This window comes from Pelophylax lessonae, assembly GCF_965119305.1.
Source record: "Pelophylax lessonae genome assembly, chromosome: 12".
NCBI classification, from domain to species: domain Eukaryota; kingdom Metazoa; phylum Chordata; class Amphibia; order Anura; family Ranidae; genus Pelophylax; species Pelophylax lessonae.
Genome location: NC_138779.1, coordinates 27894478 through 27917229, shown reverse-complemented (window position 1 = coordinate 27917229; position 22752 = coordinate 27894478). Strand labels below are relative to the sequence as shown.

General features: G+C 43.1%; 1 protein-coding gene across 1 annotated transcript in view; it reads left to right on the top strand.

The window, feature by feature from the left end:
- The window catches only part of LOC309568829 (uncharacterized protein), a gene marked incomplete at its 5' end in the record, with an annotated part of 291543 nt that overhangs the window by 246756 nt on the left and 22035 nt on the right, over positions 1 to 22752 (top strand). The window contains 11 exons of the mRNA XM_082274615.1: positions 1560 to 1715; positions 4228 to 4354; positions 4443 to 4654; positions 7231 to 7393; positions 8605 to 8687; positions 8768 to 8928; positions 14624 to 14786; positions 18455 to 18618; positions 19498 to 19558; positions 19638 to 19769; positions 19871 to 20206. Coding sequence (XP_082130741.1) covers positions 1560 to 1715; positions 4228 to 4354; positions 4443 to 4654; positions 7231 to 7393; positions 8605 to 8687; positions 8768 to 8928; positions 14624 to 14786; positions 18455 to 18618; positions 19498 to 19558; positions 19638 to 19769; positions 19871 to 20206 — 1758 coding nt within the window. The remainder of the gene's footprint in view (positions 1 to 1559; positions 1716 to 4227; positions 4355 to 4442; positions 4655 to 7230; positions 7394 to 8604; positions 8688 to 8767; positions 8929 to 14623; positions 14787 to 18454; positions 18619 to 19497; positions 19559 to 19637; positions 19770 to 19870; positions 20207 to 22752) is intronic.

The window sequence follows — 22752 nt, the reverse complement described above, 5'->3', positions numbered from 1 at the left end:
TCTGACACAGACATGCCTAAAGGATACCTGGTGAAAAAAAATAAAAAGTCCCTGCCGCTGACCTACTGAGGGCGGGTTGAAGAAAAGGACAGTGGTGTGCAGTGGTTCAGTATGTAATGCACAGCACACAAAGTGCAGTGGTCAGGAGTATGCGGGGCCGCTGTTAGAAATCATAGGGCCCCCTCAACCCTACCTCCACCCCCCCCCCCCCGGCCCCTGGGGTGCAGTGGAAAAGCAAAACCCGATGGGGCCCAACAGAAATGTAATTTAAGCCCTAGTAAGCAAGTAGGAGTGAGAGCATGGTCTAGAAAAATCCATTTATTAATTTAGGCAGAAATTAACAATAAAGCTGCCCTGGGCCCCCCTGTTTAGCTGATTGGGCCTGGGCCCAGTACAACAGGATTGGTTTTCCTGCCTTATCCGCTACCCTGGGAGTATGTAACAAACAGCTTACGGCACACGGGGGGTCAAAATCATGCAGCATCAAAAAAAAAAAAAAAATGGCAACCCCGCCCTAGGACAAAATTTTGATGCTGAGACGAGTTGTGAGGATGCAAGCTGGGGGACGTTTGTTAAATATATCTGCCTTGAGTGTTTTAATATTGCAATTAAAAGCATGTAATGTACAGGGAATCCTATCTAGTGCAGCAGTCAGGATTATGTAATATACAGCCCAGTGTTTAGAGTGCAACAGTCAAGAGTATTCCCCAAGCACCCACCCCCTATGCCATAGCCCTAAGTCCTATAGTCATATTTGCCCCATTACCCCACAGACAGCCTTTTTAATCTCCCTTCTGCTAGAGCCACATGTGAAGCAACATCCCCATGCCCTCTTCATCCTCTGTGCTTATATTGCCCCCTTCTACTTACCCGTCTGAAGGTCACAGTGTCTAGGCAGTGGAGTGATGTAAAGTAAAAAACGAACTACCAATGTCTGTGCCAAGTGCAGCATCACATGACATATAGAGGAACCATGTAGGAGCCTGGGAGAGCTTCCCTTGACTATGCACCACTCTGATTGTGAGATTTGCAAAGAAAGATTATCGCTATGCCTATGCCCCTGAAGAGCTTCGGGCAACAGGACCAATGGCTTTGCTGATACTCTAAATGCCAAACCACTTGGGTGGGTTTTTCTGACTCTGGGCACCAAGAAGTAAACCCATGCAGATACTCCTGGTGTTTGGGCCTGGTGATGCCCCTGCTTCTTCTGCTTTGCAATGGGCAATCTCATCTGTAGCAAATTGGTCATCCACAGTGATGCCCAAGTCTATCATATATGATTGATCTGAACATGTGCTGACCACAAATAGTTTACAGGGCAACAGGACCGATTGTATTCACACACTTTTGTAACACCTGTACAATCACATCTTCCATCCCAGAAATGTGATAACTTTGAGTATATGTCTTGGCCTTGCAAACTGCAGTGACCCCTACACAAGCCTGATAGTCATAATTCTTCTAAATGGTATAATGCTTGCAACTCGTGATTTGCCACAAATTTAAAATTCTTAATTTCATTATGTGTACTTGTCACAATAAACCCATCTACCTTTTAGGGAACTCTTGGTCAGTGCCAACGCCTAGAAAATCAAGAGAGAGGGAACAGGTTGTGACATCAGTGCACTCGGGAACTCTTCCCAGAATACCCAACCCCATTTTGTGTGTCAATGAGGGTGACCTGGTTCTATTCCAACTAAGCGTTTTACCCAATGGTGAGTAAGCCAAGATCTGCATCCCAGGCAATAAATACAGATACAAGATTTATTAGGTACCACTTAGATTCTCTGTGCACGGATCTGAAAATGAGATGTAAAACATGATGTGTTAATATAGGCAGAAACCTATATTGTGCGTGTTAAAAAATCTGACGTTACAAAAGGAAACTTACAGGCTTGCTTAGGTTAACTACGTTTTAGGAAAACTAGTCTGGCACTTCTGCCTTTTTTTCGAATATGTTATTTTCACTAGAAAGGCAGTTTCATGTCAACAAGACAATAATAAAGAAATAGTGGTACACCAGTATACATAATATAAGCACAACCAGCTAACTAATAAAATCTAGATACAAAAAAAGGGAACTTCTGTCTTTTACATTTGGCACTTGGATTGTTCCTTAGCACACTTGACTAGTCTAAAAAAGGTTTGTTCTCAGAATTTATCTTTACTGGAAGAGTGACGTGATATTATCTTTGTTTTGAGGTCAATGACTCTTCTTCCTTGTTATGTAATTCTGTTGAACGGCAGGGCATGGACCAGCCAAAGGGGTTGTGTAAAAACTGCCATTGCTTGGTAGTTATATGTATAAAGTGGACTTTATTATGACTTTAGTTAGGATAATGAGTGTTACCAATACAGTGACTGAGATTTATAATGCTGGAAATATACCTCATGAAATATTCTAGCCATGTATGGTCCCATATTTTACTTGATTCGGGAGTTACAATAACTGAACACCTGCATAGTGTATGAAGGAACAGTAATTGGCAAAGAATAACTTTTCCCGCCACAATCTTCCAAAAAAAAAAAAAAATCTAAATGGAATCAGCAGTTTTTGTAGTGCTCCACCATTAATGCAGAAATGGCCAAAGAATGGATCTTCCATTTTCTCAATATTGTCAATATTACATCAAATATCTGTTACCATATACTGCATGCATTTAAACGTTATTGGCTTAATAATATTGTATATTTGCTTGTCATACATGCATTGACTTCTTTTGTTAGCTGTGTGGGCTAAACGAGAGAAATCGAATAGATTCCGCCTCGCATGTGTAGCGCTACTGCCGCGAGAGACGCTCGAATTTTTTGTTCGTTTGCCCAGGTCTCCCACTTTTTCATCCGCAGCCAGTCACAGTGTACTTTTCCCAAACAGGTGCACACACTCTTCCACTCATTGTCTCCAATAACCAGTCTAGGGGATGTTATTTTTTGGTTTTATTTGGAGAACTTGGATAGGAGAAGGGATTTAGTAGGATACTTTAAATTAACTATTCACATACGAGGGCAGATTTCTCAGTAGAACTGTGTAGCAGACTGTACAGAATAGAGCAAAATCCCTTTGTAGTAGGAAAAATTTAGTGGACATTGCATCTTCATGACACCAGCTGTTGTTCCCTTTATCCTACACTCAGCAACGGACTTTAAGCACGCAGAGGGGAATTAACAGCACCAGTCTCTAGGATCCGTTTAGGGGGTCTGTATTCACAAGGCCCTGGCCACAGGTCACCTTCCTCCGTGATACCAGACAGGATCCATGGACATCCTTTATCAGTCAGCTCTCAGGAGAACCCTGGGGTTTTAGCTTCAATGTTTCAGGCTCTCAGGTCACCCACCTGAGGCCACATGGCAGCCTGTGCTGAGGAGGGGCTGCAGGCTCCCTCCCACCTGGACCCCTCTCTGTAGAGGAAGACCCAGGGCCTATGTGTTCATCAAATATAATTATAGGCATCCAGTATGCTTAGGGGCATCTCTGCTTCCAATTGGCTAGGGATGTATGGATATTCATGGTTTCAGCTGCAAGGTTTCCACCCACTGTCCAGCACCTCCCATAGCTGCTAGACCAGTGTGAAGCTTCAAGACAGCATGAGCATTACCAGGGCAAACTGAGCAGACTCTGCTCACAGCTCTCTGTTAGGCAGACAGCACACACATTTACCTACTGTCTCTCTGTTAGGCAGAGAAAGCAAAACTATAGTACGTTCACTCTAGCACCTACCTAGGATAACGCCACACATGCTAAATAGCATGCATGGAGGAATCCCTTCTGCTTGCTGTTGTATTCAGAAAGGCATAGCACCTGCAGCTGTCAGAATACCCAAACTTTGGCTTTAGTCACTGTTTGGCCAACAATTTTCCACCCAGCTTTTCAGTCAACGTTTATTGAGTCGGATGGTTTTGACAGGGCCACCCACATTGAATTTTAGCAGATTTCGGAGCCATTGGACAAAATTCAAAGCATGTATGGCCAGATGTATGACTGAACTCATAAATCGAATACACCAGGAATAAGGATCTTTTTTCCAAAAAAGTTAAATTTCTTGCTGATTTTTAATAAGATTTAAAAATTACAGCTGAAAATAGAGATCCTTATCCACATGTAAAGCTTTGTGAATTGAGCCTTTGGTATGTAGCTCTTGGCAGAGACAAGCAGTGCACAGTTATGAGAGTAAGGACAGGGTATTCTACCAATAGAATAATTATTAGAATGATTATTTTATCTTATAGAACGGGCATCCAGCCATTACCCCATATATCAGAAATATCATTTGTTTAATTCCAACCCACACTGGGACTTTGGGGCCTTTCGGAGACTGGACTATCTTATCAGAGAGACCAATGTGAACATTTCTAGGTAGGTGTTGTGTGGCTGGGGTGGACAGTATTTGGAAAAGCCAATCACTGAACTGGGAGTGTTGTATTTTTTTTTTTTTTTTCTACAGGTTTGCTCATGTATTTATAAACCCTGGAACATATGTATTCCAAGATAATTGGATTCGGGAACGCTCTCTGTTTATTACTGTGAAGGACAGGAATGTTCATTGTGACCCAGTGGCTTCCCATATCCAGCCTTCTTCCCCCTTTCAACTTACAAAAAATGGCTTTGTTCCCCAACAAAAACTGAACCTGGCCCCCAACTGGGGGGCTATTGTAGGTAAATATAAAACATGTTAAATTAGATCTACATTCTGTATCACCTCTCCAGCACATGAGTGCAGCACTAAAAGGGAGGTGCAGCTAGCTTTAAAGCCTAATGCCTAGTACGTATGATAACAATATCCGACAAATGATTGTCTGGTTTTTTTTTGTTTTGTTTTTTTGCATGTTAGTCTCATATTAAAAACCAATAGGTTACTAAAGTTACAATAATTCTTGTATGACAGAATACAACTTCGGAAGTGATGCAATGTTTGGTGTTGTAATGTATTCTTTCCTTTCCAAGCATGCGTGGTCTTGGTCACACAATTTTTTTTTTATAAATACTATACTAATCATTTGTTCGGTTATCGTACGAGAAAACATTTTGTGCTGATCCTTTCTGATATAATTGTAGGAATTGTCAGGATCAGCTCTCGAAACCTGTGTACTCATGATCAGATTATCAGACGATCACTCTGAAAAGCAGTTTTTTTTTCATCCGATGTTCTCATCGTGTCTACTAGGCATAAGTTACTTTAAAAAAAAGTATTTGGGCTACTTGCTACTGTAATCTTCCGGTGTGGCAGGGTTAAAGGATAAGTTCACCTTTGGGAGCATGTTACACAATTGCATTTAGGGTGTAATGTTCACACATGTACACACCTCTCCCCCACCTGGTTGGAAATCAGTGGTGACCCATCCATTGGGGGTGCAGGGGTGCCGCCCCCCTATCCATGCGTCCAGCCCCCAAATCTACATGCAGGGCGCCGAACGCATGGATTCCAATGGAGTTTTTTTTTTTTTTTTTTGAAGCACGTGATTAGGGCCAGAGGCTCTAATAGGCTTCAAAAAATGGTGGGCTCGGGGCGCAGAGCACTGCACCCTGAGCCCACCCAGTTGTGTGACAATAGGGAATGAACATTCTCTATTGTCACACGGATCCTCCTCCTGGCCAATTCAGGAAGCGGATCCTGAGACCCGATTGGCCGAAAGGAGAAGCCATCCCATTGGCCGAGGAGGAGGGAGGAGACGCAGGAGACTGAGGAGAAGCCGCCGCTGCTGCTGCTACCTGCCTGCCCTCCACATGTTAAGGGTGAGTGAGCCGGCGACCGGGGTGGGTATAGTGTGCAGGCTGGTGTGGTCCAGGGGGGGGATTGGTGTGGTCCATCTGCTGCCCCCCTGCCCATGGAGCACCAGCCGCCACTGTTGGAAGTTCTACTTTCCGCCCCCACTGTGACATTTTAAAAATACCGACCTGTGAATGAATGGACTACAAGTACCTTCTTCAATTGCGCTGATGAGCACTCTGGTAATTCATTCATCTTCCTGCTCCTTCAGTAACTATCTGCCTGTATTGGAGGCATGGGCAGAGAGCTATACTGAGAGTCTGCAAGAGCCTGGCATTGTACTAGTGATCAGTAGCAATGCTTTCCAGGCTTCTGCGGGAAAAAATAATAAATGCATGTTTTCTCTTCAGAAATATGTGCATTTATTATTTTTCCCCAAAAGGTGAACTTCACCTTTTATAGAGCTGAGGGAGCTATGACCGACACTCATCAAGAATGGCTGACTATGCCCCCTCTTTCTGCCCACCTCTTACATTCATAGAGGCCATAGTATAGCTTTGATTATTAAAAAGCTATCTATAAATTAGGCACAGGTGGATGATTGAAAGGTCCGCCTTCCTCGTTCATAGAAGTGAAAGTACAGGCTGTATGAATGGAGGAGTGTGGAAAGGACAAGCATAGTTGAGCAATCTTGATGAGAACCTGTTTCAGCTCCCTCAGTCCTATTAACCACTGCTGCACCAGAAGATCACGGCGACTGGGGGTTCAGAGGAAGAGGACGTTTTTAAAGGAGACAGCAGCACAAGGAACACATTGCACTGATCATAAAATCCATTGTGATGTTTTTTTTTTGTTTTTTTTTTTAATGCACTCTTAAGTTGAAAAAATAAAAAACTTACTACCTGGATCACCAGGTGAAAACTGAAAATAAAGAAAATAAAAAAAGGAAAACGAATGCAGCCACCACATTTAATGATTAATAACCTTCAATATATAAAACTTTTGGTTTTGATACAATTTAATATATTTACTAAAAACAGAATCTAAATGTAAACATAGCATTGTCCCTTTAACGTGATTTACCTCTTCTAAGAGAACATTTGGTACTTCAGTTATCTCTGTAGGTGGCTGTTTAGGTATTTCTGCCTCCAGGTATAAAAAATTGGCTGCAACTGTTCTGAAGTCTAGAGCATTTTGTGGTATAAAGTAGGTTAAACTTCTGGTAAATTGTGTGTTACTAAGCATTGGCTTTTCGTTCTCTGAGCAATGCCAGAGGGGTTTAAGCACACTCATACATCTTGTCGGCTTGAAGGAAATTCAAGCCAAACAGCCGCCCTCATCAACAGAATATGAGAGAAGTTATACAGCTACAAAACAAGAAGTACACTGTAATGAACAAAACAGCAATAAATGTGACAGTTTTAGCGAAGGCCATAAATATGCTAGAAAGAATAGACTTGTGTGATGTAAACATCTTCATTATAAGGATTCATCTCTTGTGTATTCTGTATTTGCATTTGATTAGGAGTTTTGCTGCTGCTCTTCATAGTAATGATTGTTCTGCTCATCATAACTTTGCTGTTGAGACCCTCATTACACAAGCCCAGCCCCATGAAAAACTGGAAGCCCAGATGGAGGAGTCTGGGAGAACCGTACATCCCTCCAGAATATGTACTGACACAAGAAAGGTACTCTTCTCTTCTTTTGTGTGCTGAGTGATTGGTATAATGTTCACTCCTTTCTTATCATAAGACCATCTGGGGCTTGTCAATAATCAAAGAAAGGGGAGCAGTGGAGAAAGGTATTGCATCTAGACAGGTTTTTTTTATTTGTATCCCAGACATTTGCTGATGAGAAACCTCTCCAGTGCTTCATCTTTAAATGTCAGCCTCTCATTTTCATTTTGTAACTTCATTATTATTTTTTAGCAACTTCCAGTCATTAGTTGATGGTCTAAAGCTACAGCCAAATGTTCATTAGTCTTAAAAGATCATAGAAATATTGTCCCAGTGAAGAGCTGAAGGCTGTTTCTTACACCACCATTCATTAGATCACCATTCATTAGACCAGTGGTCTCCAAATTATGGCACAGGGAACCCGAATGTGGCCCTTTGCTTGCCTGTATCTGGCCCTTGGGGCATTATTTCATCAATTGACACCAATGATGGGATGCCATTTCTCCCACTGACACTATAAAATGCACCGTTCTTCCCATTGATACCAATGATGGGGCATTGTTTATGCCCACTGATGCTAGGGCATTTTTTACTCCCAGTGACCACAGTTCAGCCCCCCTAAAGCCTGAAGGACAGTTTACTGACCCTTTGCTTAGATAGTTTGGAGGCCCATGCATTAGAACACCATTCATTAGACCAGTGGTCTCCAAATTATGGCCCATGGAACCTGAATGTGGCCCTTTGCTTGCCTGTATCTGGCCCTTGGGGCACTATTTTATCAATTGACACCAATGATGGGATGCCATTTCTCCCACTGACACTATAAATGGCACCATTCTTCCCATTGATACCAATGATGAGGCATTGTTTATGCCCACTGTTACCGGGGCATTTTTTACTCCCACTGACCAGCCCTCCTAAAGCCTGAAGGACAGTAAACTGGCCCTTTGCTTAGATAGTTTGGAGACCCATTCATTAGATCACCATTCATTACACCAGCATGGAAAATGTCAGGCTTTTTTGTCTGACAGTCTTTTTACGTCTGCTTTTCTATATTAAGATATGAAATAATTGTTAAAATGTTTATTATTTAGTAATGTGTAAATGAGTTGTGGATAAGCTGATCTTTTCCAGTAGAGAGCCTTGATCTTTCTCAAGTCTGGTTAGCCTTGCGTAAAGTCTTTGGCTCACTTACCTAAGCGTTTTTCTTTTTTCACACTCAGTCTTAAGTTTTATGAAGCGGTGGGCTGTCATGGTTCTGGAGAGGTGTTTGATATTGGAAAAAAGGAAATCACCTACGGATTAGGTACAGTAAGTTATTACCTGTGTGGTTCTATCAACAGATTTATATATATACTGGTAACACATTTTCATAACATGTCGCAGATGAGAGGAACACAATACGAGTCCTAGAGGATTTCAACGTAAGAACGTTATTTGACAAACTGGAAGACCAAACTCTACACTTAACATCTCAACTGGGGAGACATCGGAATGAGACCCTCTCCTTCTACAAGGCTTTCATTCAAAGGATTCAGCTGCTCAAGGTAAGGACTAGGACATGTTAGGGGGCTGGAAATGTAGACATTGGTGACATTGCGTCAGTATGATTATCTGCATACAAATGGTTATATTTCCTGTTCAAATGCAAGCATAGGCACAGATAAAGATGCAATACAGAAAACAACAAGGTGGATGTCTAATAGAACATCTGAACAGTGGAGACGCAGCCTCTAATATGCTAGGAGGTATCTTAAAAGTCCTAGTTAGATACACATTAACTACAGAATGTTTCTAATTGGAATGCAAATCTCATAATCCCAACAGAGGCATAAATTTATAAGCTCTAAAGATGCCCTATCACTTACCAGAACATGTGGCTTCTGTATGCCGTATGGCACCAGAACCTTTTGAGCTTGTGAAGCCCTCTGGGCTTGGTGGATGTTATTCCTCCGAGTGCCCCTCCGGGGTCCTGAGATGCCTGGGATACCTCTCTGCCTCTAAAGTGCTCACTTCCAATCCATATGTGAAGGGAAAAAAAAGGAACTCCAAATGGTGTGATATCACTTTAAAGGGTCTTTATTTCTTGCAAACAATAAAATTTAAAAGAAGGCACCGCACCGCTAGCCCACCAGGGACGCTGCCTTCTTTTAAATGTTATTGTTTGCAAGAAATAAAGACCCTTTAAAGCGATATCACACCATTTGGAGTTCCTTTTTTTCCCCTCACATATGGATTGGAAGTGAGCACTTTACAGGCATCTCAGGACCCCGGAGGGGCACTCGGAGGAATAACATCCACCAAGCCCAGAGGGCTTCACAAGCTCAAAAGGTTCTGGTGCCATACGGCATACAGAACCCACCTGTTCTGGTAAGTGATTTAATTCACTTATATATATATATAAAAAAAAAGGATTTTGCCTGATGAAAATATTGCTTACATCTGAAAATTGAGGATACACCTTCCACTAGGGACAATTATTCCTTTTATAATTTTGGAGCACAGGACTCACTCCAATATTTTGTGGATTTATTTGAAGCACACTATTCACTTTATATTAAATGGACTTCTTTTATGATTACATATTTAATATAAGTTTGTTTTTGTAACACAGAAGTTACCTGCACATTTTTGAAGTATCTAATTTTTATTTATTTATTGGATATATTTATACAGAGAGGTTTCTCGCCACACGTTATATACTTCACCATATTTACATGAATTTATATTTATATATTTATACTGCATTTATTCTCGTCACAATTTTTTATATCATATGAATTTATATTTATACATCCATACCCAATTTATTTGCACTATTTTGCACATTTACAACAATAATGAGAGTAATCTTTATGGTCATGTGATGCAAGACTACATGACAAGGATACATTGATCAAGATAATTAATATAATATGGAGGAGAAAAGAGGGCACCGGGCTAGTTAAAGGGTCTCATGTTGGCGAAGCAGGACACATGGCTGATGTTACCTCAGTAAGCACTCATTAGGGCGGGAAACCAGTAACAGAGGAAACCGGCAGGTGGAAGAAGCAAGTAGAGAAGAAGAGGAGAAAACCTCATGGAGCAGAAAAGAAGGGAAGAGAGCTAGGGAGAGGGGTAAAGAAGGTGGGAGGGAAATGAAGAGTGAGAGATGGGAAAGGGCCCCCGAGGATGGGGGGTGGGTGAGCTAAAGAATGCATCATACGAGCTATGAGGACACGTGCAGGGTGTTAACAGGGGGAGAGTAAGGTTCCGTCAAAGTCTGCTAGAAGATAAAGGTTTCCACAACTGTTCATACTTGCGCACCCTGTCCAATAGGACTGCCTCCACCTTTGCATGTATCATGGCCCTGGTAACTATTTTTGGCTTCTACGCTGCTGAGATGTGGGGTTTTTCAGGCCTTGACAGTGGTTTGCTTCACTGCAGTGGTAACCTGCAGGAGTAGTTTAAATTGAAATTGTCACGTCTACGAGTTTTTCTATTAAGAAGAGCCATGGTCAACGTCCAAGGGGCAGGCGAACATAGTAGAGAGAATATGAAAGATTTTAGCCCAGAATGACTGGACTAGGGGACAGGACAGCTCCACCATGTATGGTGGTGGGTGCCAACTTCAGAGCATCCCCTAAAACAGGAGGAGGAATAAAGGGTCGTATTTCATCACCATGCCTTAAAAGAAGTCTGATAGGAAGAGTAAGATTCAAATTTTCATAATCCAGCTATAATACAGACAATATCAATAATCCATGCCTGTCTTTAAAGGTCAGTCCATGCTTGCCTGCTATAGTCAGGTCTTCCCAAAGCTTGTCACTGGCAATCGCTGCTAGGAAAAAATGGATAGCAGCACACTGACCTATTCCAAGAAGCTTCTCACCTCTTGCGCTGTTGATATTTTGAATCAATACATTCTCAGCAGACCTCATCAGTGGGTCACCCTGCAACCCCGAGGAGGCAGAGAGGAAATACTCCCTGAGGGGGTGACCAAAGTACAACCGCTCCAGCCCGGAAGAGAAGAGGGAGCCTTGTGCCTCGTACACACGCATCGATAGTTGGCCGTGAATTTTCGGTCAACGTCCGATCGGCCGATTTTCGGCTTGTTAATATGATGCTTTCGACAAACCACTCCGACTTTTCGGCAAAATAAAATCTGGTGTGCAGGCTATAAAATTTTTGTTGGTCGTCAACACAACGGCCGATTTTCCGTCAGTCAGTACAGATTTCGGCAGACAAAAATCTGATGAGCAAGACTGGGCATGCTCAGAGAAGAAAAAACACACAGAAAGTAAACCAGCACATGACATCACTTCTGAAGTTGTTTTTTGTTGGCCGAGAAAATTCGTGTGCAGTCTAGAGCACATTTCAACCAACAAAACAACACTGGACAAAAGTCGGCCGATCATTGTTGCGTGTGTACAAGGCATTGCTTCCTCAAACAAATGAAAGATTGCTTAACTGGCGGATAACACACATATTGCCACCGGGATTCCTATGTGCTGGTTTTCGTTTCCCTTTAGTTATAAAAGCGAGCATTAACCACCCTGCAAAAGGGGGTCACTGGCTTTCTAGTAAGCCTCCTGTGTTGACATTCTTCTTTAGTGTCACTTGGGTTACTCCTGAATTTCTTTTCAAGCACACAAGGAGTCATACTTGGGGCTTTTTTACCTTTTTACTTTTTATTCACTTTGGACTTTTTTATTGTTTTCTTTCAATTCACTTTTGTACTGGTTAATGTTTGTCATGGTGTGTTTATTCTGTATACTAATTTATTTACATTGTTTCTTTATGCGCTGCTCTGTTTTACTAATAAAATGTTTCTTGATTGTCTCTATGCTGACCCTCTGCTTTCAATACTTTGAGTCACTGACCTGGAACAAGCATATAAAGTCAGAGCAAAGTCAGATCCTTATCTGTAAACCTGTTGTGGGTCAGTAACTAAATGTATTGAAGAAGGAGGGTGAGCATGATCGCAAGACCAGCATTTCAGTTAAAGAATGAAGAAATCACTGAAGTAGATACCCCTACTACATTGATCTACACTTTCTTTCTGGGCTGCACTTGTTTTTACTGAACAAGTGGGCTGCTGGGCATCGGTGCCAATCCAAAAATGCTTTACATTTTCTAAATGAATGCATAGTATTCTCTGATTGGACAAGGTGGGCGTGTGATGTCGCCACCCGCCTCTCCACCTCGTCCTTTTAGAGAATGCTTTCCATTCTTTCAGAAAATGGCACAGCAGCTGTGCCAAGTGGCCAGCCTCTTGTGTTTTCAATGTATCAGGCCCACCGATTGGCACAGGACTAGAAACCAAGCAGGGTCGTCTTTAACACAGGGCAAAAGGGACAGCTGCCCAGAGCCCAGTCATTGTTGTGGGGCCCAAAGCAGCTCCTCCTTGAGCCCACACTGCCTGCAAATAGTTAAGTTGATTTGGGAGGGCCCAAGAAAATGTTTGCCCAGGGTACAGTCAATATTAAAGATGGCCCTGGAACCAAGTGGAGATCACTGGAGTAGTGGTGTCTGTTTCAGTGATTTTCAGCTTCCAGGGGCATCATCCAGTTATGGTGTATACATGGTTCCATTGATCCAAGCTAGACCAATCTATCTATGTATAAAATATCAATTCCTTGAATTATTTTTTAAAGGCTAAGCTCACCCTTAACCACTTGCCGACCGGCGCACGACTATTTACGGCGGCAGTCAGCCCCTCACAGGCAAAGCAACGTAGGGCTACGTCGCTAGCCTGTGAGGCTCTAGGGAGCGAGCGCGCGCCGCTGGAGGCGCGCTCCCGCGCGGTCATGGACTCTCCTGCGTGTGTGCCCAGTGGACCCGATGTCCGCCGGGCACTCGCGATCGTCCGTTACACCGGGAGAAAGGCAGGCGGCTAATGTAGACAAAGCCGCCTGTCAGTCTCCCCTGTGTAAGAATGGTGATCATACGGTTCTGCTATGTAGGACCATTGATCACTGATCTTACACATCAAGCCACAGTCAATCACCGTTAGAAACACGCCCCTAGGGACACACTTACCCCTCCCTCTCATAAAAAGTTAACCCCTTCACTGCCAGTGTCATTTTTACAGTAACAGTGCATATGTATAGCACTGATTACTGCAGTAATGTCACTGGTAACCCCAAAAGTGTCAAAAATGTCAGTCAAGGGTCCGATTTGTCTGCCCCAATGTCGCAGTCCCGCAAAAAAAATCGCAGATCGCTGCCATTACGCATTAAAAAAAAATGACAAAAATATTTCCCTTTGTTAGTAAACGCAATAACTTTTTCGCAAACCAATCAAAATACTTTTTTTGCGATTTTTTTTTCCAAACATATGGTAAAAAAAAAAATTGGCCTAAAATGTTAAAAAAATTTTGATTTTAACATTTTATTTTGGGGAATTTCATATAAAAAAAATTGAAAAATATTGTTATTTTTTCAAAATTGACGCTCTTTTTTGTTTATAGCGCATGATCAAAAAATGGCACAGGTGATCAAATACCACCAAAAGAAAGCTCTGTTTGTGGGAAAAAAAGGACGTCAAATTAGTTTAGGTACAGCGTCGCACGACCGCGCAATTGTCCATTAAAGTCACGCAGTGCCGAATCGCAAAATAGGCCCTGGTCAGGAAGGGGGTAAAATCTTCCGGGGCTTAAGTGGTTAAGAAAAAAAAATGTACATTTTAGTTATTTTGATGATGAGCCTGCAGAGCATTGCATCTGCAATCAGTAGATCATGGGTGCAATGTAAGGCTCCTGCAGACAGCTTGGCTGCCTGTACCTCCATACAAATTGTCAGTGAACTGCGAGGGAGCTCATCATTGAGAACTACAAGCCATCTGTTGCAGTGTCAGACTATAGTTCATTCATTCACAGATTGCTGTGTGGGCAGAGGTCCATACACCCGCGCTGTTTTTGAAAAAAGACAGCAGGTGAGGATCAGGGAGGTGCAAGTGGGCAGACCTGGAGCATGTTACACCCTAAATATGTTTGTAAGGTGTAACATGCTGCAAAAGGTGGACTTATCCTTTTAGGGCAGCCTCCATGTTTCTCTTGTGATAGGTTTTTCTGAATAAACATTGGTGGACATTTCAAATGAGTGAAATATATATGCAGTAGCTGCTGCTATGAATCAGTTTAGGGATGCAGACATGTTTATATGTAAGAAGGGGTCCTTTGTGTTCAAAGCGCTAGTCGCAAGAACTGACACTTTTATCTGCCTTTTTAAACATGATATAACACAAAATGTTTATATGAAGGACATGATACAGAACCTGGAGCTCAGTAGCAGCAAAGGCTTTGAATGGAGAAAAGCCCCCTTAGTTGGAGAAGTGGAGAGTGTGAGAACAAACATGACGTCACAGCAGAGTGAAGGCTCAACGAGAAGTATGACCCGTGAATTACACACAGATTACATCCAAGGTGAGGAGATTGTCCCTTCACTGTAACATGGAAGCCAGACAGAGGATGATGGCATGGCTCAACTAATAGGAAATCAGGGCCATAATGTCCACTATATTTCAGTGACAGCATTACAGGTAGGCATTATTGTTATTGTCCTAGAGCAGTGGTCTCCAAACTGCGGTCCAGGGATCAGATGTGGCCCTTTGCTTGCCTTTATCTGGACCTCAGGGCACAATTCCACCAACTGACACCAGTGATGGAGCACCATTCCCCCTACTGGGATGTGAGAATGTGGAAGCGCTTACACACAAGGCTTTTTTTTCTCAAAAATAGGTTCAGGAACCCCCCTTCTGATGCACCCTTCGTCTCTGCCCCCTACCCACCTCTGAGCACCATCCCTTTGTTCCACCACCTACTCACCTTCCAGTATCGCCCTTTTTAGGGAACACAGAACCAAATATAATTTTGTGCTACTAAGGTATTTCTATGGAACTTGATAGGCCCCAGCAACAGTAGACCCCACCAGCACCAATAGACCTCCCAAGCAACGATAGATCCTCAGCAACAATAGATATTCCACACAACAATAACCCCCCCCCCCCCAAAACAACAAAATGCCAACCCAGTAACAATAGAACCCCAGCAGAAACAACAGATCTTCCAGCAGCCAGCAACAATAGACCAACAATAGATCCCTCCCAGCAACAAGAGACCCCCCAGCAGCAACAATAGACCTACCCAGCAACAATAGACCCCCACACAAAAATATATCCCCACCAGTGACATTGTATATCCCCCAGCAGCCAGTATCATTAGACCCTCCAGCACTCCTTGCCATAAAATACATTCAGTGCTGGAGGTGCCGGAACTGTGTTCCCCCGCTGAAAAAAGCCCTGCTTTCATGCCTGTATTCATTCCCCTCACTGACACCATTAATGGCACACTATTTCTCCTATTAAAACCAATAATGGAGCACTGATGCTGGGGCATTTTCTACTCCCAACGGCCAAAGTCTGGCCCCCTAAAGCCTGAAGGACAGTAAACCAGCCCCTTGCTTAGAAAGTTTGCAGACCCCTGTCCTAGATGATACATGTGGATTTCAGTACAGATTTTCCTTCTGTTTGTAAGTGTTGCAAAGGTAATATTTCAGACCTGAAGTTAACATTTGTTGTGCTTTTTTATGTTGGGAGTTATAATGATCATATAAACATGTGCTCATGATTCAAAGAACATCCCAGTTTCCCTGTTACAATACAAAAAAATGGCAACCGCCACCAACCTATACCTGGCTTTTGCAGTAAGGAGCACATGGAAGGACGACAAAAAACAACAAATAAAAATTCCCAGCTCACTTACCAGCCAGCCTGCAACAAACGAAACCCTCTCTAACAGTTCACATTAAAACAAGGGGTTTAGTCTGCACACATTTGCAAATATATGCGTAAGCTGCAAAGGCCATGTCACGGCACCCCAGTGTACTGCAGTCCTAACTCTATAAAATGTGAGAGTCTCCATAGTTGGAGCACATATATAATAATGGATAGATGAAGGGCAGGTATGCCTGGAGGGAGCCCACCCCTCCTTAAAGGTACAGGGACGCACTGGACACCCAGCAGTAGCACAATGGCAGCAAAGGTATCCAGTGCGTCCCTGCACCAATTCACCAACAATACAAACAAATGGAAACCACCCCAACCTATAACTGACCTTTGTAGCAAGGAGCACATGGAAGGCCAACACGTGTCAAAAACCAACAAACAAAAATTCCGAGCTCCCTTATCAGCCAGCCTGCAACAAACGAATTAACAGTTCACCTTAAAACAATACTCTCAAAATGATAGGGTTAGGACTGCAGTACACTGGGGTGCATTGCCTCGGCCACTGCAGCTTACACATATATTTGTAAATGTGTGTAACTAAACAATTAAAACTAAACAACAAGTTTTGTTGCAGGCTGGCTGGTAAGTGCCGGTTCACACTGGGGCCACCTGTGAGGCAGGTCGCCTCCCATAGGGAAGCTGTGGACCCGTTCTAATAGGAGCGACACAAGTCGCTCCGACCTAGAAAAAGGGTCCGGAGCTTCTTTGGGGCGACCAGGAGGCGACCGCCATAGACTTCAATGTTATGAAGTCCGTGGCGGCCGCTCCAAGGTCGCGGCGCGCTGCTCGCACCGCGATCTCGGAGGTCGCCCCTGCAAGTAGCGTCGCGGTAATGTGAACCGGCGCTAAGTGAGCTAAAAATTTTTGTTTGTTTTTGATGTACATCGCCCTTCCATGTGCTCTTTGCTGCAAAGACTAATTATAGGTTGGGGTGCCATTCATTTGTACAATCTGATTGCTACCAATATCTTATTGTTTCCTGTTTTATGAAGAAAAAATAAAGCAAGGTTTTTTTTTTCTATAAAAATAACAAACATGTTATACTTACCTCCTCTGTGTAGGGGTTTTGCACAGAGCAGCCCGGATCCTCCTCTTCTGGCTGGAGCTACTGGCTCCTCCCTCTTGTTAAGTGCCCCCACAGCAAGCAGCTTCCTATGGGGGCACCTGAGCCGAGCTGCAGCTCTGTGTATCCATGTAGACACAGAGCTGCCATTCAGCCCCTCTTTCTCCTGAGTCAGGAGAGAGCGTCCTGGATGGCTGAGGCACTCGTAGACATCGCTGGATAGAGAGGGAGTTGAGGTAAGTATTAGAGGGGGGCTGAGGGGGGCTGCTGCACACAGAAGGCTTTTTATCTTAATGCATAGAATGCATTAAGATAAAAAAAAAACCTTCTGACTTTACAACCACTTGAATAAATCTTCAACCCTGTGTGTGCAGATTGGAAAGAAGATTTTCTGGTCCTGTTGTTGTGTGAATTATTCAAGGATGCAGAGATGTCCCTTAAAGCGTAGTTTCGGCCACAAAATCGACATAGTCGATTTTGGGCCATCCGCTTGCTTCTAGTCAACTGAAAAAGAAATGGATAGTTACGATTTTTGTTTTTTTTTTTTTACTTACCTTGTTATTGCAGAAAAATATACTCCCCTTTCTTCCACTTCCTCTTTGCATTGATTCCTGGGAGCTGAACGTCATCACTCCCAGGAATCAATGCGCCTGCACCAGCCCCGCTCGTCACTTCCGGTGCGGCGCCTCATTCCCTGCTAAACATGCCCAGAAGCTGTGGAGGGATGACGCGCCCACAACGGAAGTGACGAGCAGGGCCGGTGCAGTGCATTCTGGGAGAAGAGGACACGGAAGAGGACGCCCTAGCTTCAGCTGCCCACACCTGAGATGGCAGCGCTGGAGAAGACATTTTCAAGGTAAGTATTTCCTTCTAAAAGGTAAGTGCGACCCGGGACAGATCAGAGGCTATCCATTGTGGAATGTACTGGCCCTGACTGTCCCGGGGGTATTTTCATTGAAAAAGATTTTTTATGGCCGGAACTCCACTTTAACTTGTCAATCAAATTGCCCCTGAAAATGTATCTGCCCTAAAATGTATCTAAAGTGCTGCCTTCCACAGCATACATTGCAGTCCTGATCCTTAAAAAAACTCCTAATAAGCTTGCTTATAGACACAGACAGAGGGGTAGATTTAATACTAAATAAAATTACATACTTTATCGGTTCACATTTTACTAGACAATATAGTTTGAGAAGTCAATATTGGAATGTCTTTATGTTTTCTGATTGCATTTCTCATTCTAGGGGAATTTCTGCAAGAAGCCACTGCCCTTATGAAAGCCCTAAAACTCACACTAATGAAAACTAGCACAGAATTCACAGTAAAGAAAATGGGAACAGATAAGAAGCAACAACACAGGGGTGTGATAGATGCGAACGAACAAAGTGCAAACAGGCTCCAAGATCAGGTAGGAACATTTGGACAACTTCTCGTATCTTTATTTTCTACATATATTTTATTTATTTATTACAGGTACTTGTATAGCGCCATCACTTTACACAACGCTTTACACATATATTGTACATTCACATCAATCACTGCCCTCAAGGAGCTTACTATGTAAGGTCCCTAACTGACATTCATACGTATACTAGGGCCAATTTGGACAGGATCCAATTAACCTACTAGCATGTCTTTGGAGTGTGGGAAGAAACCTGGAGGGAACCCATGCAGATACAGAGAGAACATGCAAACTCAAGGCAGGTAGTGCTGTGGTTGGGATTCAAACCAATGACCCTAGTGCTGCTAGGCGGAAGTGCTAACCACTTAGCCACTGTGCTGCCAGATGCTGCCACATTTTAAGACCTTGGTTGCACCAACTGTGCTTGTCTTACAAATATTTCAGTCCACTTAATATGAATGGGAGATCTACCCAATGTTAACATGGAACCAAGGTTACTACATTTTTGAAAAGTGAGTGGGAAAGGATCTAGGTGTCAGCTGGCACCATGAAAATGTATCTGATCCCTTTATAAAAGGTGCGACACCTAAAATGTCCTCAGCCATGTGGTTTGGATTACATATCCATACACTAACCTTTTCTCCCTTGCAGCCTTTCCATCATGAGGGATTGACAGGCATCTGGCTAGCAAGGAAGCAATTTTTTTCTTTGCACCTGTTAACCAGTTTTTACCATTGACAGTATGGCAAGTGTGCCATTGACCTGGCTGTTCAGAATCTTTGTGAATCTGCTCAACATTGCCATTACTCATTTTCTGCCTAAAGTAATGTGATGGCCGAGCTGTTTATTTTACGAATAATGGTGAATGTGGTCTTTTTGAACCAGGCCAAGAAGAACCCATATGAAGGCATCAATAATGGAAACTTTTCAATGCTTTCAATGGAAGGTATGTTTACAGCACCAAACACTAGTACTGCATTCAGTTGATGGTTATAAATCTGAAAAGTGAATTTTATTTTTTTTAGGATTACATTTGCAGCCATTGCAGTTTATGACAGCACTGTACCGGGAGGATAATCTAAGGAGGCTGATATCAGCCAGTCCCCTTACCAAGACGCTGGAGGAGATCAAGGAAGCCCTTAAAGCACAGGCTGAAGGTATAATCCATCATAAGAGCCTCATGTTTGGCTTCTTTGCGCAGCAGGCTAGAGCCTCCGATATTTAGACATCACCCTTCTGTTTTCTTTCTATTCTACAGAGAAAGAAATGAAGAAAACTGCTAACTTAGCCATCACTGGTGATCTTGTTCCCATGAACATAAGCCAGCTCTCTCCACGTCAGATGGTTGTTTACCAGTTTGGTTCAGTGATCCTCCATGTTGCATGTCACAGTTGCTCCCAGAATCCTCTTCTGCTTCTTGTAGCCCAGGATATCCCCCGAGTCCAGAGCTCTGTGTGGGGGAAGCATTCTTTGCGACTAGGAGAATCATATTATGACACAGAAAATAATATATTGTTTGTACCCAAAACATCCCTGGAACATGGAGGAGAGCTTGCAGTGTGCATCATACATGCAGTTGCACAAATCAAAGCAGGTACTTTGCTGTATGTTATATGTAACCACGTGCACTATTTGTAAGGGTGGGCATGGACCTGTCAGATGTACCAAACAGATGCTGCTGTTTTGTGCTGATCCCAAAACTACTGACACTCAGTCACTTCTCTGAGCCTTGTGTTTTGCTTTTTGTGTCTACTACGCATTCATATAATAATTCCCCATAAAGAAAGCTAGATATTTCTCCCCTTGCATTTGAAGGTACAAAATGTCCTGCTTCTGTTTGCAAAGCAGCCAGCTTGTTACCCTGCATGTGGAGGCACCTTTCGTTGTGCATGCGCTCATCAATGTCCAGGAAGAGGCGGGGACTGCAGTCATGTGAGAATCAAACATTAGGGCAGTTCCCCAACTCGGAGATGAGCCATATCACTGTGTGTAGTAATAAACGTACAGAGTTACTCTGAAACATGTTGTCCGGTGCTGGATCACACCTTAGCTTGATATATGTTGCATTTACATAGGAGGGACACTGCTGAGCCGGTGCCCTCTCCATCAGTCCAGTGACAGAATGGGGTCCTGTTGTGCAAGTAGCGCAGACCTCGTGTGCACTTGTTATCTCTTGCACTCCAGTACCATGTGACCAGGCTATGGGTCTCCGTAATGCGGGTTTGGTCCTGGTTGCTTTGGGAAACTGATCACTGAGGAGAGAAGTAGGTCACCAGCCCCCTTCACTACCAGAGGACCCATAATCTGCACCAGGCACTAGGCTTCACAACTGTCTGCAATGTACCTTGCACTAGTTCTTGGTTACTCATTGCAACTACATTCCTCCTCTGACTTGTCCTACCGAGTTAACTTTGTAGTAGTGGGTTCACTTTACACCCCGTATGTGCTTTACTGACCCTAGTTCTTTTCATACATCAGGAGCCATCATGGACCCCTTCAAATGACTTCAGACATGGCTCAGAATAGTTGATGCAACTTTTACTTGAACTATCTTAAAAATACAGCTCAATGTTAACATTAGCAATACAACATCCCTAACTATCTTTTTTAGGCTGTCAAGGCATACCTCCACAAGGTAGTATTCTATGCTTGGTATTCTCCAGGAACTGGTAGATCTCGGGACTCCTGGTGCCTTCCGACTGACTGCAGTCGTCCTCTCATTTCTTCAGCAATCAAGGCATTCTCTTGAGCAGGACTCCCTGGAACCCATCTCTTTTTATAATACAGGTCGAAAAGGCTGGGCCCAAAAAGCCCAGGAACAGAGGTGTGCAGCACTAAACCCCTTCCCCAGCCTGGGGCAACCAAACTGTAGGCAACCTGCCTACAAGCTGAACTCCATGCTATCTAAATACAGAGCTGTGAAAAAGTATTTGCCCCTTCCTGATTTTTTTTTTTCTTGCATATTTGTCAAACTTAAATAATTGAGATCATCAAACTAATTTTAATATCACACAAAGATAACCCAAGTAAGTACAATATGCAGTTTAAATGATGATTTCATTTATTAGGGGAAAAAGCTGTCCAAACCTGCCTTGTCCTATGTGAAAATGTAATTGCCCCCTAAACCTAATAACTGGTTGTGCCACCCTTGGCGGGAACAACTGAATTCAAGCATTTGCGATAACTGGCAATTCGTTTTTCATATCACTGTGGAAGAATTTTGGCCCTCTCTTCTTTGCAGTATTGTTTCACTTCCACCACACTGGAAGGTTTTTGAGCTTATAAAAGGCCTGTTTAGAGTCATGCCACAACATCTCAATCTGATTTAAGTCTAAACTTTAACTAGGCCACTCCAAATCCTTATTTTTATTTTTTTTGAGCCATTTAGAGGCGGACTTGCTGGTGTGTTTCGGATCATTGTATTGCTGCATCATCTAAGTGCGCTTGAGTTTGAGATCAGGAACTGATGGCCGGACATTCTTCTTCAGGATTTTCTGATAGAGCGCAGAATTCATGTTTCGATCAATGATGGCAAGTCGACCAGGTCCTGAAGCTGCAAAGCAACCCCAGACCATCACCCTACCACCATCATGTTTGACTGTAATATGAAGTTCTTTTTATGAAATGCTGTGTTAGTTTTACTCCAGATGTAACGGGACACACACCTTCCACAAAGTTCAACTTTTGTCTCATCAGTCCACAGAATATTGACAAGACAAGAAAGGCTTAGGGATCATCAAGATTTTTTTGGCAAATGTGAGGTGAGCCTTTGTGTTCTTATGGGTCAGCAGTGGCTTTGGCCTTGGCACTCTCCCATGGATGCCATGTGTGCCCAGTCTCTTTTTTTATTGTTGAATCATGAACACTGACCTTATCTGAGGCAAGTGAGGTTCTTTTATGACCTATTGGATGAGTCGTTGTTATGCTCTTGGAGTCATTTTAGTAGGCCAACCACTCCTGGGAAGGTTTACCACTGTTCCAAGTTTTCTCCATTTGTGGATAATGGCTTTCACCGTGGTTCGCTGAAGTCTCAAAGCCTTAGAAATGGATTTGTAACCCTTTCCAGACTAATACATGTCAATTACTTTGTTTCCCATCTGTTCTTGGATTTCTTTAGTTGGCGGCATGATGTGTTGCTTT